This window comes from Bos indicus x Bos taurus, chromosome 26, assembly GCF_003369695.1.
Source record: "Bos indicus x Bos taurus breed Angus x Brahman F1 hybrid chromosome 26, Bos_hybrid_MaternalHap_v2.0, whole genome shotgun sequence".
In the NCBI taxonomy this organism is placed as follows: Eukaryota; Metazoa; Chordata; class Mammalia; order Artiodactyla; family Bovidae; genus Bos; species Bos indicus x Bos taurus.
The window spans coordinates 12029425-12047656 of NC_040101.1; the positions used below are offsets into that span (position 1 = coordinate 12029425).

General features: G+C 37.6%; 1 protein-coding gene across 3 annotated transcripts in view; it reads right to left on the reverse strand.

The window, feature by feature from the left end:
* INPP5F (inositol polyphosphate-5-phosphatase F) overlaps positions 1–18232 on the reverse strand; it is a 94048-nt gene that overhangs the window by 15973 nt on the left and 59843 nt on the right. For 2 of the 3 annotated variants that reach the window (XM_027529099.1, XM_027529100.1), the window contains exons 4-13: positions 15850–15978; positions 15461–15625; positions 15287–15343; positions 13484–13682; positions 12182–12361; positions 11227–11294; positions 5456–5580; positions 4354–4431; positions 3326–3446; positions 2207–2335 (exon numbers count right to left, since the gene is read on the reverse strand). In XM_027529099.1, coding sequence (XP_027384900.1) covers positions 2207–2335; positions 3326–3446; positions 4354–4431; positions 5456–5580; positions 11227–11294; positions 12182–12361; positions 13484–13682; positions 15287–15343; positions 15461–15625; positions 15850–15978 — 1251 coding nt within the window. Of the gene's footprint in view, positions 1–2206; positions 2336–3325; positions 3447–4353; positions 4432–5455; positions 5585–11226; positions 11295–12181; positions 12362–13483; positions 13683–15286; positions 15344–15460; positions 15626–15849; positions 15979–18232 lie in introns of those variants that run through there. The other variant, XM_027529101.1, reaches the window with a different exon arrangement.

Genomic DNA, 18232 nt, shown 5'->3' on the forward strand with positions numbered 1-18232 from the left:
ATACATATTTATAAAATAGGGTTGCTGGATCATATGGTAGTTCCATTTTTAATGTTTTGAGGAACTTCCTTACCATTTCCCATAATGGCTTTGCCAATTCACATTCCCACCAACAATGCACAAGGGTGAGCTTTTCTGCCAACCTTGTTATCTCGTGTCTTTTAGATAACAGCCATCCCAACAGGTGATAGCTCATTGTGGTTTTGATTTGCATTTCCCTGAGGACTGCTGACATTGAGCACCTTTTTATGTACCTGCTGGCCATTTGTATATCTTCTTTGGAAAAATGTTCAAATCCTTTGCCCATTTTAAAATCAGTTGTTTTTTGTTTTTTTTTTTTTGCTATTGAGTGGCATTACTTCTTTACATATTTTGGATATTAACCCTTTCTCAGACATATGGTTTGCAAATATTTTCCCCCATTCCATGAGCTGTCTTTTCATTCTGTTGATTACTTATTTTGCTATGCAAAACATTTTTCGTTTGATGTTGTCCCACTTGTTTATTTTCACTTTTCTTCTTGTGCTTTTGGTGTCAGTCAAAAAAATTATTGCTAAGACCAATGTCATGAAATGTTTTCCTATGTTTTCTTGTAGGAGTAAAGTTTCAGGTCTTACATTTAAGTCTTTAACCTATTTCAATTCAATTTTTGTGAATGGTGTCCAGTTTAATTATTGTGCATGTGAATATTTCAGTTTCCCAACAGCATTTAGTGAAGAGACTATCATTTCCCTATTGACTATTCTTGGCTCCCTTGTCAAATTACCAGTTGACTGTACACATGCAGGTTTATTTCTGGGCTCTCGGTTCTATTCCATTGGTCTCTGTGCCTGTTTTTACGCCAGTACTATACTGTGTTGATTACTACAACTTGGCAATATAGTTTGAAATCAGAAGTAGGATGCATCCAGTTTTGTTCTTTCTCAAGACTGCTTTGGCTGTTAGGGGTCTTATGTGTTGCCAAATGAATTTTAGTACTGTTTTTTCTATTCTAGTAGAAAATGCCAATGGAATTTTGATAGATTACACTGAATCTGAAGACAGCTTTGGGTAATATTTTAATACTAGTTTTTCTAAGCCATCAACCTGGGCTATCTTCCACTTATTTGTGCTTTCAATTTCTTTTATCAAGGTCTTAGTTTTTAGTGTACAGATCTTTTACCTTCTTGTTTAAATTTATTCCTTAGTATTTTATTGTTTTTGATGCTATTATAAATGGGATTGTTTTATTTCTTTTTTAGATAATCTCTATTAGTATATAGAAATAACCGATTTTCATAGGTTGATTTTGTATCCTGCAACTTCACTGAATTAATTTATTAGTTCTAACAGTTTTCTGATGGAGTCTTTAGGATTTTATTCAGAATTTGTTATAACAAATATTCTGGGGTGAACTATTTACCTTGAAGGAAAATAACTATAAACCTAATTTAAACTAATTCAACCACTTCCTATTGCCAAGAGACGGAGTATCTAGTAACCAGTGACTGTATTTTACATTTACATTAAATTCTGTGAAGATCAGCTTGGTAGGATCCTCAAAGGACTTTATGTAAAACAATCACAAAAAGATAATAAAATATTTCTTCACCATTTACTGTGTGTCAGGGAACAATCTAAGCTCTAATGTATTAGCTCGTATAATCCCACACCACTTTTTTTGAAGTGGGCCTAGAATTATTCCTGTTTTATAAAAGAAGAGACAGGCACAGAGAATTTAAGTGACTTGCCCACAGTCACAGAGCTAGCAAGAGGCAGGGTTGGGATTCAAAATTAGAGGAGGCAAATTATACTAGGGATCCAAATTGCACCAACCGACACGTTTTATTTTGTCTATATGAAGTTTTAAAAACAAGCTATTACATATAAAATTGTAGATTTCCAAACTCCCTTGAAAACTGGGAGCTCCGGCAACACTGGGCCTCTAACCCCATTGGGAAGTAGCAGAGCAGCACCTTCCTGAGTCATCGTATGCTCTTTCTCAGGTACACATCGCCCATCTCTCCCTTTAAGCTAACGAGTGGCCAGTTCAAGTCACACGACTTGGTACCTGCAGGAATTTGGAAGTGTGACCCCTGCCTTACCCAAACATTCCAGAGTCAACTATGTAGACCTACCATCTGAAACCCACATGCTTTTTTCTCAAAAACCAAGTTGGTTTTAAACCACACCCTGCGTCCCCCAGATGCTGGCTATAGACACTTACCTTCAGAGCAGCTGTCCCAGCATACTGTCTGCTAATGGAGTCACCATTGTTGGCCCACATTATCTGATAAATCCGATTGCATTTCACTGGTAATGGCTGCTCCGGGGGCATCACACCTAATTTTTTCAGCTAAAATGAATGCATTGGTAGATTAACTGCAGATAAGCCAGGAAACCATAGTATAAAACATATACTGCAGAGAAAAGGAAGCATATGCACGTACAATTTAGGACCCTTCAAGAAATGTTTGCAGACTTTTTTCAAAGTTAAGTACCACTTGAGAGAGAGCTTTATGAACTGCTACATCTGAATAAATAGAATAAAACATTCATACTGTTCTGGTGTCATTTTTAATGTATATACTCATACTATTTTATCTTTCTTTTAAATTTGGCTACGAAGTAAAGCTATCAAAAAAATCATATAGAAACAACAATAACATAAATAGTAGCACAGCAGTAAGTGCTCAGTAAAGGTTAAGTCTGGTGCCATATGCTAAGAGCTTTCTAAAATAAATGATCTTTTATTCCTCATAACAAGTCTATGCAATCAATACTCTTTAGTATGCTCATCTTTGGATGTATCCTTTTTAGTATCCTGTCTAAACTATCTAGACTATCCTGTCTAGACTATCCATTTTAGTATCCTCATTTATGGATGAAAAGAAAGAAGTTTGGAGAGGCTCAGTTTTTTGCATGGGGTCAAAACACCTAGTATGTGGTAGGGCCAGGGCTTCGTCACCAAAGCCTAGCTGCTTCAATGCAACAGTAGAAGACTTCCTCTAAGGACAGTCACAAGGCTCGATTCAGGAAAACAAAACAAAACACCATGCAAGGAATATCAACCTTAGGAATTCATTACCCAGGTGTTGGAAGGATGAAAGCTCTAAAAGGAGACACAGAGGTAAGAGATGTAATAACTACAGGAAACAGGTGCCACCAGGAGGGTTGGGGCACAAAGGGAAGAGGCTGGTTCTGTGATGCCAAAGGACCCAGAGCCCCAGAGAGGGTGCTGATGATGGAAATATAACACAGGTGAACAAACTTGTCCCTTTTTCCTCCTTCAGCCTCACAGTCTTCTTAGAAATGAATATTTACAATCCAGTGGACTCCAAATTACCTGTTGTTCCATGACCACTCGTGCAATGGCAGCTTGGACCACATTGGTGCGATCCAGGCAGTCCATGCAATTAACTCGAAAAATCCCTTCTTGTTTACATATTACTCCAGCTTGATCAACCCTTTTCAAAAACAGTATAGAATTACTTTACAAAGGAAATACTTAAAAAGTTTTCAAAACCCACAATTCTTTACAGTATAACGATAACAACAGCAACATTGGTTATCTATTTGCTTGGAATATCATGTGGCAGGCATTACTGAGACCTTTGTAAACATTATTATTAATTTATACAACAACCTGACAAGGAAAATATTACCCTCATTTTGAAAAAAAAAAAAACAATTGAGATGCAGAGTGACTTTCCTGAGTCACACAATTACTAGGCAGAGCTGACACAACCCCAGCTATGCTTATCTACACATTCAAAACCAGAAGGCATTTTAAAACAACATCCTGTTCCCTGCTTTTTGACTTCAAGCAGAAATGCATCTAAATGAGCTTGTACAGACTAATTCACTCTACCACCCGGGGTGGAATCATGACGCTTGCCTCACTCATCTAATTCGTCTGGCCACCTGTGGCCTTAAAATCTAATCAAATGTTCTCTTCTGTCCTTTAAGCCAATTTCTCCTTCCTACTTCTCCCTCCTATAGTCTGAGAATTATCTTTCTTCTCCAGCAATTTTTAAATGTCTCAAAACTGAGACCAAATACCTCTAAGCGTTCCTTCCCATGTTAGGGACCAAGAAGAAATGTAGAGGACAGAGTATTAGAAGGAATTAAAGAACAGTCATAGAGCACTTTGCTCCATTTTGCTAATCATCTGACACCTTCTTCCTGTTCAAAGCTAACAATGCCTAACGACTAATACTTTTGAAAAGGAGAATAGGAATCTGGGGTTGAAACAAGAAAAACAAAAAGTCTTTTCCAGCCTGCTATTATTTTAACGCTTACTGGTACTAGACAAAAAACATATGATCTGACAGACCAAGAGTTTGTCAAACTGATTTCTTATGAAATACCTACCAACACCACTTCATGTCAAGAATAATGTCATGAATGGCATCTGTTAGTGTTTGGACATTCTCAAACTTCATTCCTCGGCTAAAATATATGCCAAAAGAAAGAAAAACATCTTTAAGAATATTTTTTAAGCTTAAGATATGATATCTAAGATTGCTTGGAAAAATTAAAATTATTACTGTAAATATGAGATTAATACTACTTTAAATTATATGGGAAATTATATAAATATTTACAAGTAATCTGCATTATGAAAGAAAATATGCTTAAGAATACACTGAAACACATCACAGTGGCTGGAAGCTTCTTTCCCCACCAAAGTTTTCAATACTTAGGTAAATGAACCAACACTAGAGCCAGGCTTATGACAAAAGAAATGTGCTTTCAGAATACACACAAGTTAAAATTACCATCAAAATGATCGTTGTTTTCCAGATAACTAGTGAACTTATCCCAAGGGAGAGCATTATTACTAACAGAGTGTGAAGACGAGCCAGCAAGATAAGTTTTAAGTAAGGGAATGCTATTACTCCTGCCAGGCTCAAACTCAAGCAGAAAGAAAAAGCTCCATTAATTAAGTGAAGGATAAAAGGAACTCTAAATCTTGAAGTCATTTTGGAACAAAAAGACTGAATATTTCAGGAAGAATTAACTTTTTTAGGCAAAATAAAACCAATATGGAAATGGAACGAAGAAATGATAGTCTTCTTTCTAACAATGAGAACAAGATTTTCTTCCCAATAAGAAAAGAGAAGAAAAACTAAGGTCTCTGTGGCAGCAACTACTACAAATACTGGACCTGATCAAAACTCATCTCAGGAAGCCATCTTTTTTTTTTCTCTTTCTTTTTTTTAAATTATGAAAATATGATAACACATTTACAGGAGACTTGGAAAATACAGAACAAAGTTACATAGTTCTACTATACTTTACAATTCTTTTAAGTAGAGAAATTAAGATTTATATTTGGAGTTTCAATGTCAAACTCTCAAAAATTAATAGAATGAATAGACAGAAAAGTAGAAGGATACAGTTGACCTGAAAAGCACTACGAACCAATTTAACATAATTAAGATTTATACAATTTTTCAGGAAGCCATCTTACCAGTGCTCATGGAAATCAAATGAAACATAGGTGAGGTGTGAGTTGTTAAAGAGCAACACTTGTTTCAGGTAAGCATCACCAATTATTTTCTCTCTTCCTGCCTGGTCTACCAAATTAATAATAACCTGTGAGAGTGGGGGAAAAGAAAAAGTTCAGTTAATCAGATCTGAGACTCATGTTTTCACTGAATCTATTTAGAGTTATGTTTTAGAAATATTTTGTACCCAGACTTAGAAATTAATCCACTCAAGCATCAGTTTTTTCCCCTATAAAATTAGATTTTCATTTGTTACACTTTTTTAGGTTTATAAGAATTTACATCAATGGCAAGAATAATTTTACACATTATACATGTGCAATAACCTATTAGAATACATAATGAAAACAAGTTCCTTTATGATATTTTAAATCTCTAGAATAATTTTTAAAGAAATATACAAGACCTACATGTTAGACACTACGAAACGTTGCTGAAACACATAAAGGAAAACCTGAGTAAATGGAGAGAGACACCATGGTGCTGGATGGCAAGACTCAATACTGTAAAGATGTCAGGGCTCCCCGGGTTAATCTACACACTCAACAATTCCAGTCAAAATTCAAACAGGGTCTTTGTACAGACTTGGCAAGTTAATTCTAAAGTTTTTCTGGAAAAGTGAATAATATGGGGAAATTTGTGAAAAACAATAAAGAACTTGCCCCACTGAAGAGCAAAACATAGGTTAAATCTAGTGATTAAAACTATGGTATGTGTGCAGAAAAATGAACAACTCAACAGAACAAAACAGATGGCCAAGATAGACCTATGAACACTGAGGAATCTAAACTACAATGATATTATTCTCAGAGAATATGGACTATACTATACACAGACTGTACTGCAGATACTGTATATTACTATACTGTAATATACTATAGTAGCATACTATAAATGATATTGGGATAACTGTCTATTTACATGGGGGGACTTAAGTTAGCCCCTTCATTATATATAAAAGAAATTCTAGATGCATTAATGATCTAAATATTTTTTCTTCAAGTTATAAAAAAGCAAGAAGAATGTTGGCATGATTTTTCCCTAATTGTAGGATGTCACAGGACTTTCCAAGCATAATAAAAACCAGAGAGCATAAAGAAAAAGATGGACAGATGCGACAACATGAACATTTAAAACCTTTGTGTACCAAATGACAGTATAAGCAAACATTAAGAAAAACAGACGACTACCTAGGGGAATTATACCTGCAACACAAAACCATTAAAATACAGAGTGCTATAAATTCAGTAAGAAAATACAGGTAAAGGATTCAGAAGATATTCAGAAGAGAAAATAGACAAATAGCCAATATACATGAGATTTGCAACTTTGTTAATAATGATACATAAATTTTAAAACAGAAAATCAGTTTTAATCTATAGACAGGCAAAAACCGAATACTAAATATGAACAGCATGGTGAATATGTGGAGAAATGGGTACCGGCTCTCGCTGCTAAGAGTATAAACTGGAATGATCTTTTTGGAAGCAACTGAGTGGTGGGTATCAACCTAAAGTTAATCTAATGTGTGATCCCTTAGACTGCAAGGAGATCAAACCAGTCAATCGTAAAGGAAATCAGTCCTGAACATTCATTGGAAGGACTGATGCTGAAGCTCCAATACTCTGGCTGCCTGATACAAAGAACTGACTCATAGGAAAATACCCTGATGCTGGGAAAGACTGAAGACAGGAGGAGAAGGGGACGACAGAGGATGAGATGGTTTGATGGCATTACCAACTTGATGTACATGAGTTTGAGCAAGCTCCGGGAGTTGGTGATGGACAGGGACGCCTGGCATACTGCAGTCTATGGGGTCGCAAAGAGTCAGACACAACTGAGCGACTGAACTGAATGTTTGATCCAGCCATATCACTTCTAGAAATTTAGTCTATACAGCACACACATATTTTAAAACGTGTAAAAGGTGTTCTCTGGGGAATTTTAGAATAGCAAGCAGAAACTATATCCTAAAGGTCCACCAGTGGAGAAGTGGTTGAATAACAGCTACCAGCTACTATGTGAAAATAGTTGCAGAACAGTGTATATGGTATAGCTTATAGCTTTCTTTTGACTTAAATTTTGAATGCATATATATGCATATGTCAAGATGTTTCTTTGCTGCAAATAACAAATCCCTGACTCAAATCTCAGGACAGAGTCTGTTTTGAACCTCAGAAGTCTGGAGGTTGCATGGTTCTGGAACTGCTTTATTCAGTAGTTACCAATAGCAGCTCTTTTGTTCTACCATCTTTCACATATTGATCAATCCTCAAGCTAATGAACTAGCCTGGTTAAAGTTGCAGCAGTTACCAGTCAAATCCAGACACAACCACCACAGGACTGTGGGTTCCTGCATCTCTTTTTATTAGAGCAGGAAATCTTGCCTGGAGCCTCCCAACAGACTTCTCTTCACATCAGACCTCATTGGTCAAAGTGCCAAAAACATACATTGGCCCACACCTATACCAACCACAGGCAAGAGCAACAGTACTGACACCATGACTGAGTCAGACCAACCACAGGACTACCTCCCAGGACAATTACTCAAGAGATGAGGCTGGATAAAAGCATATCTTTGGGGTACCGTTAGAAAGGAACAGGTGACTGCTAATACCTACGCCCGTAAGTTTGATGTGTACAAACAGGTCGTGAAAGTCAGCAGGAAGGGTGGTCAAGAGGTTATTTCTTCTACTTTCTTTACATACCTCAGTATTACTTCAATTTTTATAACAATTAGCTGTTACCACTGTAAGTAGGTGATACTACTTATTGGCTCTGTTGAGCTTAGTCGTGTCTGACTCTTAGCCCCATGGACTGTAGTCTGCCAAGCTCCCCTGTCCATGGGATTTTCCAGGGAAGAATACTGGAGTGTGTTGCCATTTCCTCCTCCAGGGGATTTTTTTGGAACTTGACTCAGAGATCAAACCCACATCTCTTGTGTCTCCTGCATTGGCAGGGGGTTCTTTACCACTAGAGCCTGCTGCTGCTGCTAAGTCGCTTCAGTCGTGTCCAACTCTGTGCGACCCCATAGATGGCAGCCCACCAGGCTCCTCCATCCCTAGGATTCTCCAGGCAAGAACACTGGAGTGGGTTGCCATTTCCTTCTCCAAAGCATGAAAGTGAAAAGTGAAAGTGAAGTCGCTCAGTCGTGTCCTACTCTTAGCGACCCCATGGACTGCAGCCTACCAGGCTCCTCTGTCCATGGGATTCTCCAGGCAAGAGTACTGGAGTGGGGTGCCACTGCCTTCTCTGAGAGCCACCTGGGAAGCCCACAGTACTACTTCTAACTACACATACTGCAAATACATGAAATTTTTTTCAGATTGTAAAAAATTCAAATGTGGATAAAGGTCACATCCTTCCTTACCTTTCCCTAAAGGTAACTCCTGCTACAAGTTTGAAGTATACCCTTTCAGGCCACCTAAGCTCGTCCCTAAAAAAATGTGTATGCCATATGTAGGTGAGAACACACGTATATATGGAAGAGAACTGCATATGTATAAACGGCAGTTTTGTTTTGTGGGATTTTTTAAGTGGTAACATGCCATATGCTGTTATATAGTTTTCCTCTCACTCTACTATATTATTTTAAGATATTTTCACATTAGTACACACAGATGCATCTCAGCATTTTTAACTATTTGTATTCAACACTTTAGACATGCTGTGCTTTATCCATTGAATGCCTAATGAGCAATCAGGGTTTTTTTAATGCTGCAATAAAGAAGGTTTATACATGCCTCCTTGATTGAACACGTTTCTCTCAAGGAGATTTAAGTTTTTTGTTTAATTTGTATTAGAGTTATCACTGCTCCACATCCTTGACAAAACTTGTATTTTCCATCTTTTTTATTTTAGTCATCCTAGTGTGTGAGCAGTGGTTTTAATTTGCATTTCCCCAATGACTAAGAAAGTGGAGTACCTTGTCCAGTTTATTGTACTTGGACTATCCTTTGTCAGGAAGAATCTGCTCAAGTCTTTTGTCCAGTTTTCTTTGGGTTGTACACCTTTTATGAATTTGAAGGCATTCTTAATGTACTCTAGATATAAGCCCTTTGTCATATATATGTCTTCTGCAACTTTCTGAATTGCCTTTCCATTCTCTTAATGGTGCTTTTTAATAATCAAGAATTTCTTTATTTTAGTAAAGTCAAATTACCAATTTTTCATTATGGTTGGTACTTTTAAAGTCTTATTTCATTTTAATAAATAATATACCACTTGTAGTGCTTTAATATTGAAAATATATGATAACTCAATAAAGTTTTAATAAAAATCAAAAATTTAGTAAAGTCTACTTTTTTATTACTGTTAGTTCTTTTAAAACCTTGTTTAAAAGATTTAAGGTCAAAAGATAGTCTAACAATATTTTCCTTTAAAAGGCTTATTGTTTAACCTTTAATATTTAGATCCATATCTATCTGGAACTGATTTCTGTATATGGCATGAAGGGCCAAAAGCCAAATTACTATACTAACAGTACAAGAGTATTTTATTTTGATTGATAATACCATTCAAAAATGGCCACAGCAATTTATGCTCCTCCCAGCGAAGTGTTGCTGCTGTTCAGTTGCTAAATCATATTCAACTCTGCAACCCCATGGACTGCAGCATGCCAGGCTTCCCCGTCCTTCTCTAGCTCTCAGAGTTTGCTCAAATTCACGTCCACTGAGATGGTGACGTCATCCAACCATCTCATCCTCTCTTGCCCCCTTCTCCTCTTGCCCTTGATCTTTCCCAGCATCAGGGACTTTTGCAATGAGTCAGCTCTTCACATCAGTTGGCCAAAGTACTGGAGCTTCAGCATCCAGTAGTCCTTCTAATGAATATTCAGGACTGATTTCCTTTAGGATTGATTGGTTTGATCTCCACACAGCAATGTGTGGCAGTTCTCATTTCCCCAGTTACCTGCCTTTATTTCTTCTTTTCACACTTTATATAATTTTTTCCAATGTGAGGATTTCCTTTTTATTTCTCTGCTGGGACTGTCTTTGGGACTGCAAAACATTTATATATTAATTTTGCAAGAACTGAAGTCTATTCAATATTGAGTCTTTCCATCCAGGAACATGGTATTGTCTCTCTGTTTATTCAGGTTTTCTTCTATGTTCTCCAGTAGACTTTCCTTCCCAACAAACCCCTCCCCTCATATATATGCTATCTTTTTTGTATGTTCAATAGATTTTACGCTATTTCTTCCTATTTGTGCTATGGTTATAAAAATGCATCCCATGGCGTTATACCTTCAGACTGGTCACTGCTAAAAGATAAGAAGAGTCACTGATTATTTTATATTAATCTATATGAAATCTGGTCATCTTATTGAAATTGTATTTCACCCAACAGTTCTCAAATGATTTTGGTTTATATGTTCACATATCTACATATTGACTGTATGAATACATAAGAAAGGTGTGCAAAGAAAAAAAGATACTGAAGGTTATTTCTAATTGTTACCTCAAAGAGGTGGACCTGAAAGATGCCTTTCATATCTTACTCTAGACATATCTCAGATTGTGATAACTGATAGTAGACTAATCTCATCTAAAACAGTTTAAAGTAGCTGACTCAATAATTGTTAAAGAATACTCTTAGCTTATGTGTTTCTTAACGTCATGACAAATGCCGTTTTACTTAATTATGAGCCGTATGTCGTTATCTTCAAATTTAAACAGATGCACAACCATTTCTAAAAATATGAAGGAACACATTACTACAGATGAAATCCCACCTGTTTTTTGTAAATTTTCAGTTGTTCTTCGAAATGGGCACAGAAATAGGGAACCGTGTCCTTTTCACCTATGAAAAAGTGATACAAAATCTATTTTTCCTTCCCATGTTTAAGACAGAGTTTAGTGTCTATTTCATCTTTACTCTTACTTTAAACACTGACAGCCCAAATGTAACCAAGATTGTCTAAAACTAGTATTTTTAAATGAAGTGCTAAGCTAAAGATTTGATTTCTCTTTTTCCCCCAATTAGACTAAACTGAAACATACTGAAGATGTCAACTATGAAACTGTGGCATTTAATCTATATATTCAACCAACTTGTCAGAAAAGGTTTCATGTGGTTTATAATAAATTAATAAAAACCCCTTAAAGCAAGGATATTAAAAATTAAAGTTTACTGAAGTCTCACAAATATGAATTAAGTTTTGAGTGAACAATATTCTGTAAACAATTTTAAAATCAGCCCCTTTGAGTAATCTAATTATATTAATATGATTTAGCTATTCCGGTTAAAATACTTGAAGAAATTAAATCCTTAATATTTCAAACAACAAACCTTTCACAGCAAACATCTGAAAAGAGATTTTACTTATTCCATGAAGACACTGTCTCGTTAAGGTATTTCCTGCTTCTACACATACTGGCTATATTTACACTTTTCCAAAATTAAGCACTGTAGTAAAGTATTCTTCAAAGAAACAACAAATTAAAATCTGTGAAATAAGCTATGCGATGCTCTACTTTGCAATTTTTTATTGTTAATTACTTAAATTGTCAGCAACCACTATTATTAATGCTTTTAAGATTATTGTATCACTATTAAATCTCAGTGTACCAGCTACCATCTTAAATGAACTATCTGGCAAAATAAATCCAAACCTATGAAGTATCTAGGATTTTAAAAACATCTCCTCTGAAATCATCATTTGCAAACCAAATAACTGACAGGCTTACTTCTGTCCAGCCGAGGTCTTGGATTATATCTATACCCAACCTGGCTCCAGAAGACAGGCACAGAGCCTCGTGTCTGAATAAATGACAGAGTGTGATTATGCACATGAATTAACTGCTCAGTCTCCACATAATTTGCAACATTTCCATTTTTATCCACTCCTCTTCGCTTATAACGCATTCCTAAAAAAAAAATTAAAACAGCAAAAATTTTAAAAATTAGTCTGGTTTGGTGGAGAATGGATACATGTACATGCATGACCAAGCCCCTTCACTGTTCACCTGAAACTATCACAATACTGTTAATTGGCTACAGCCCGATACCAAATCAAAAGTTTTTTTAAAAATTTAATGGAGTATTACTCAGCCACTAAAAAGAATACATTTGAATCAGTTCTAATGAGGTGGATGAAACTGGAGCCTATTATACAGAGTGAAGTAAGCCAGAAGGAAAAACATCAATACAGTATACTAACGCATATATATGGAATTTAGAAAGATGGTAACAATAACCCGGTGTACGAGACAGCAAAAGAGACACTGATGTATAGAACAGTCTTATGGACTCTGTGGAAGAGGGAGAGGGTGGGAAGATTTGGGAGAATGACATTGAAACATGTAAAATATCATGTAAGAAATGAGTTGCCAGTCCAGGTTCGATGCACGATACTGGATGCTTGGGGCTAGTGCACTGGGACGACCCAGAGGGATGGTATGGGGAGGGAGGAGGGAGGAGGGTTCAGGATGGGGAACACATGTATACCTGTGGTGGATTCATTTTGATATTTGGCAAAACTAACACAATTATGTAAAGTTTAAAAATAAAATTAAAAAAAAAAAACATTTGTCTTTCAGGATAGCCTTGGGGATCTAACATGCAACTGCTTGGCAGCACAGTATCAACTTACCCCAAAATTATGCCTGTATTCGCTAGTGTTTTTTAAAAGTTGAAGCTGAGATAATGCCTGTAAACTAAAAGAGGAGGGTTTTCCCAAAGGTGCTAGCACTAAGGATTTATTACAGTGATACAAGCTGTCAGTGGGAACAACGGTATTTAGAAGCACATCCCAAGTGACTTACTGCTCTTTTCCACAATATACCTCCTTTTCTTTCCCCTTTTGTTAACACTCTCCCATTCACTTCTCTCCAAAAAATTGGTCCCCAATTACACCACACTACTGAGAGTCACTGAGCACTTTGAAACTGTTTTTCCAAATCCATTATTGCCATTAGCATTTCAATTCATCTGCAGTGTTCCATTCTCGCTTGGATCTGATTTGCACACTATTACAGCCCTCCACTTACCTGCTCTGTGTCTACTTCGGCGTGAAATGAGAGCCACTAGAAATCGTGGGTAAATGTCATCTACACAGGTGGACTCCTGAGGTGGGGTCTCTGGGCTGCTTTTCTCATCGTCAGATGACTCATTATAATTAACCACAAGCTCTTCAATCTGCACAAAACCTTGGATGATGGGGATGATCCAAAAGTCCACATCTCGTGTCTGAAAATAATATGAACACCATGTTATTTCTATTCTGTACAGCACTGCTATACTTCCTTAAATCCAAGCAGTGGACATCACACACTTGCTAGTTTATTAGAAGCAGAAACTTTCCATTCTTTAATCATATTTTCTGCTTACTGGAGAACACTGAGGAATGAAGGGAGGGAGGGGGCAGAGCCTTTCATTTCCTTTATGGTGGTCATTCAAGAAGAGCTGCCTGAGAGGGACCAGAACATAGGAGCTGGATGGCTGGGTACAAATTCAGGCTCCACCACTTACTGCCTCACTCAGGAGAATGACTTAACCTCTCCAGGCCTCCAGACATTCTGCTTTGTGAAATAAGACAACAACCTCATAAGGTTACTGTGAAGATTAAATGAGTAAAATCTAAAATGCCTGCCTGCTTAAAGTACAGATTTAACAAATGTAGCTAATTCCTGTTGGTATAAAAGAAGATATAGCTTAAAGGTTGCTTTTCAACTCACAATTGTATTAAGCCTTTAGTAAAACCAACTTTGATCACTTAGTTATGAAACACAAAGGTCTATTCTACTTTCTAGTTTAGACAAAGTCTTGCTTTGTGCCCAGCTAAAATCTAAGCAGTCAATGAACCAAAAAAAAAATCATTTCCATAAATATTTAAAAAGTCATCCAATGTAATTAGGTAAGTATTAATTAAAGGCAAAGATCTCCTCTTAGTCTTTAAGACTAAAAATACTCAGAAAATTTCTCAAGTGACTGTATCCGGGGACAGTAAAGGATGAAAAGTGCTCCAGAGAAGTTGTTCTTTGTCCCTCTTTCTCCCCTGTCTCCATATCTGTATCTATCCTTGATACAGATTTCAGCATCAACTTCAAATCCACCCCCTTTTTTTTTTTTTACAACCGTATCTTCCAAGTCCCCTCACAGTTCTGTTTTATGGAGCCTGTAGACAGGATCTCAGGAAGGTGATTAGAGTTGAAAACAGTGAGGCGAAGAATCTATCCACATTCATTATTTTCATTACCATTCTCATTATTTATAATTTTGTTCCAGCAATAAATGCAAATGAGGAAACAGGAACATTTAATAACTGGGATTCCCTAGTGGCTCAGACGGTAAAAGAGTCTGCCTGCAATGCAGGAGATCTAGGTTTGATCCCTGGGCTGTGAAGATCCTCTGGAGAAGAAAATGGCAACCCACTCCAGTATTTTTGCCTGGAAAATTCCACAGATGGAGGAGCCTGGCAGGCTACAGTCCCTGGGGTCACAAAGTGTTAGACATAACTGAGCGACTTCACTTCACTATCTCATTAAAGGAAAACTGGGCTTCAACATTTCCAGTGGGTAAAAACAAAATATCTTTTAGAGGAACTCTATGGATTTAGTTCCATATCTTTAAATTACGAATGTCCTATGGGAACCTGCTAAAAAGATAAGTCTGTGGCCATATAGCTGAACTGTGAATCGCCTTAAAACAGTACCTTGGTTTTTCCTAGCTAAATGATTCCCATTCTACAGGGTAAAACATTATGTGAGTTTTTAAATTTCTTTTAGTACAACTTAAAAATATTTGCTTAACAATTATAACTACCTTAGAATATTTCAGAAACAACTACTCACACCAATCTCAGTAAGGTCTTGTATCATGTATTTATTCCAAAAAAATCGGTCATCAACCTGGAAAAGGTAGAAAACAAATAGGTCAGAAACACGTTGCTTCAGTTTTCCCACAGAGGCAACACAGGTCCATAAATTGCTCTGGGGGCAAACCCTGCTCTGAGCTGTGAGGTGTACCTTTTGCCAGAGGGGACGGGGGTCCTCCCCAGCGCTTTGCCTTTGCACTGAATTGGTCAGGTCGTAGGTCAAGCTATAGTAAAAGGATTCCGAGTCCATGAACATCTTCAGCAACTCCTCGAGTAATCTTCTCTCCAGCTTCTCCTTTTCTTTACTTTCCTTAACCTATAAGAAATGTATCCACTATTACTGCAGGAATTAAATGCAAGACATTATGTGGATACCACACAACTCCCTAGGAGAAAAGTGAAAAATAATCCCAAGGACATGCAGGGACAGTGCTTTAAGATGATGAGTAGTCTGAAAATAAGTCTCCCAGCAGGAAAGTCGCCCCTCCATTTAAAACTAATCGAAGATGAATTCTAAGCCCATATCAGTCAAACTCTTACTTTCTTTTTATTAGGAGCAGACACATTGGATTTAATATGCGTAAAGGTCTTCAGTAGAAACTTTGAGTCATCAGGAGATGGTATAATCTTCTCTGGTTTGTTAATTCCAAAATGATGCTTCTTACAGAGCTACATAATTAGGAAGAGAAAGAGAATTCATTATTACTAATATCTGCTTGCTAAATGTTCTAGCATGAGTGCACAAGTGTAGCTACTGCTCAAGCATTGTGGTTAAAACCTCAAGAGCAAGTAAAATGACCAAGCAGTCCACTGATATTAGAAAACACAGCTGTGGTTTCAAGGATTAGAAAGCTACAGCAGAGCACAGGCGAAAAATACAGGGCAGGACATACTTGGGGGTTATAGTAAGCTCTTATCTAATATAACTGAAGAATAAAATGCTCTGGTTGGGGTTCATTAAAGCTTTACAAATTGGCATTTAAGATTTCCCACGTGGCTCAGTGGCAAAGAATCTGCCTGCCAATGGCAGGAGGCTCTGGGGTGGAGAAGATCCCCTAGAGGAAGGCATGGCAACCCACTTGAGTATACTTGCCATGGATAAATCCTATGGACAGGGGAGGCTGGTGGGCTACAGTCCATGGGGTTGCAGAGTTGAACACGACGGAAGAGAATTGAGTATGTACAGGCACACAAGATTAAAATTATTGCAATATACACATTTTCTATGCTCTAGGAACATTTCTTTACAGCAATACGTGCTAAATATTAATGCTAGTTAGTGGAGTGTTTTGGGTGAGAAGATGCCAAGAGTCTGCTCTATTAGGAATCTTAAAATCTGGACATTTCAACTACTCTTTCCCCTTCTATCCTCACATACACACTGATAAAATCAGCATAAAAACACACTCGTTGGGTCCAGAGATTAAATTTGAAGAACCAAAAAGTTGGAGCTGCAGGAAATGAGCAGCCCACAAAGGTGAGGAAGAGGATGGAAAGGTTTAGACAAGAGAAAGGCACAAAGGTTCTAGAGACAACTATCTGGTTAGAGTCGAGCATTTTACATATAATTTCATGTGACTCAACACACAAACCAAACATTCTAAAGGGGACACATGGATTCTATTAACCATATGCAGACTAATGCCATTTTTTCAATACACTGGTTTTATTGCTGTGCTAAGTGCCAGAACCCTGTTAGGAGGTAACATTTACTATATGCTTATTATTAGTAGTGTCTTACTTACAAAATAACTATTACTAGATAATAGGATGAGAAAAACAAGGAGAGCAAAAACTAGTCCAAGTTGGGTTTTTTTCCTTTAATTATTAATTATTTGTTTTTGGCTGTGCTGCATCTTCACTGCTGTATTGGCGGGGGGGCGGGGGGGGTGCTTTCTCAAGTTGCAGCGAGCTGGGCCTGCTCTCTAGTTGTGGTGCACAGGTTTCTCATCGTGGTCACTTCTCTTGTTGCAGAGCACAGGCTCATCCCAGACCAGGGACTGAACCTGTGTCCCCTGCACTGCAAAGCGAATTCTTAACCACTGGACCACCAGAGAAGTCCTAGTTCAAGTTCTGATAGTAAGTTATTTTTTTAAAAAAAGGAAGGAGGCTGTTCCTGTTTTATCAGATTGGAAATGGAGACTGATAATTGAACCAAAAATTTACATGTAATGCAATCTTATGGGGTTTATGTCTTTTTAAAGCTCTGGCTATCAAACACTCAATTTACATGGGTTTCACAACATGACTACAACTTTACATTCCTCCTGGCCTACCAGGGGAAGACAAGGGAACCCAAGGGGAAGTAAAAAAGATCTACAGTCATCCTGCTGAAACTCGAACTAACTTAAATTTTCTTCCAAGGCTTTCCTTGGTGGCTCAGAGGTAAAGAATCCACCTGCAGCGCAGGCGCCACACCAGATTCTGGTTTGATCCCTGGGTCAGGAAGATCCCGAGGAGGAGGGAATGGCAACCCACTCCAGTATTCTTGCCTGGAGAATCCCATGGACAGAGGAGCCTGGTGGGCTATAGTCTGTGGGGTCCCAAAGAGTCAAACACAACTGAAGCAACTTAGCACACACACAAGCAAAACTAACCAGATCATGACATGATGGGGAAGGAGAGAGAAAAAGCATATGGATGTTGCTCCAGCAGTTCTCCCTGTTCCCTTCTTTCTGCCTGATCACTCAACCAGCACAGAAACACAGATATTTCTCTCCTCTAACACCTTCGTGTGCCAGCTAGGATCCTATGTCTTTACAACCCTCACTGCCTCCAATTCCTCTCCTCCTGTTCTCTCCCCAGCCCACTGCAACTTGGCTTTGGCCCTCACCACTCCACCTTAACCTATCTTCAGTGTGACCCATGTGGTCTCCTTGGCTAAATGCAATGTGGATTCCTGGTCCTCATCTTAACTGATCAG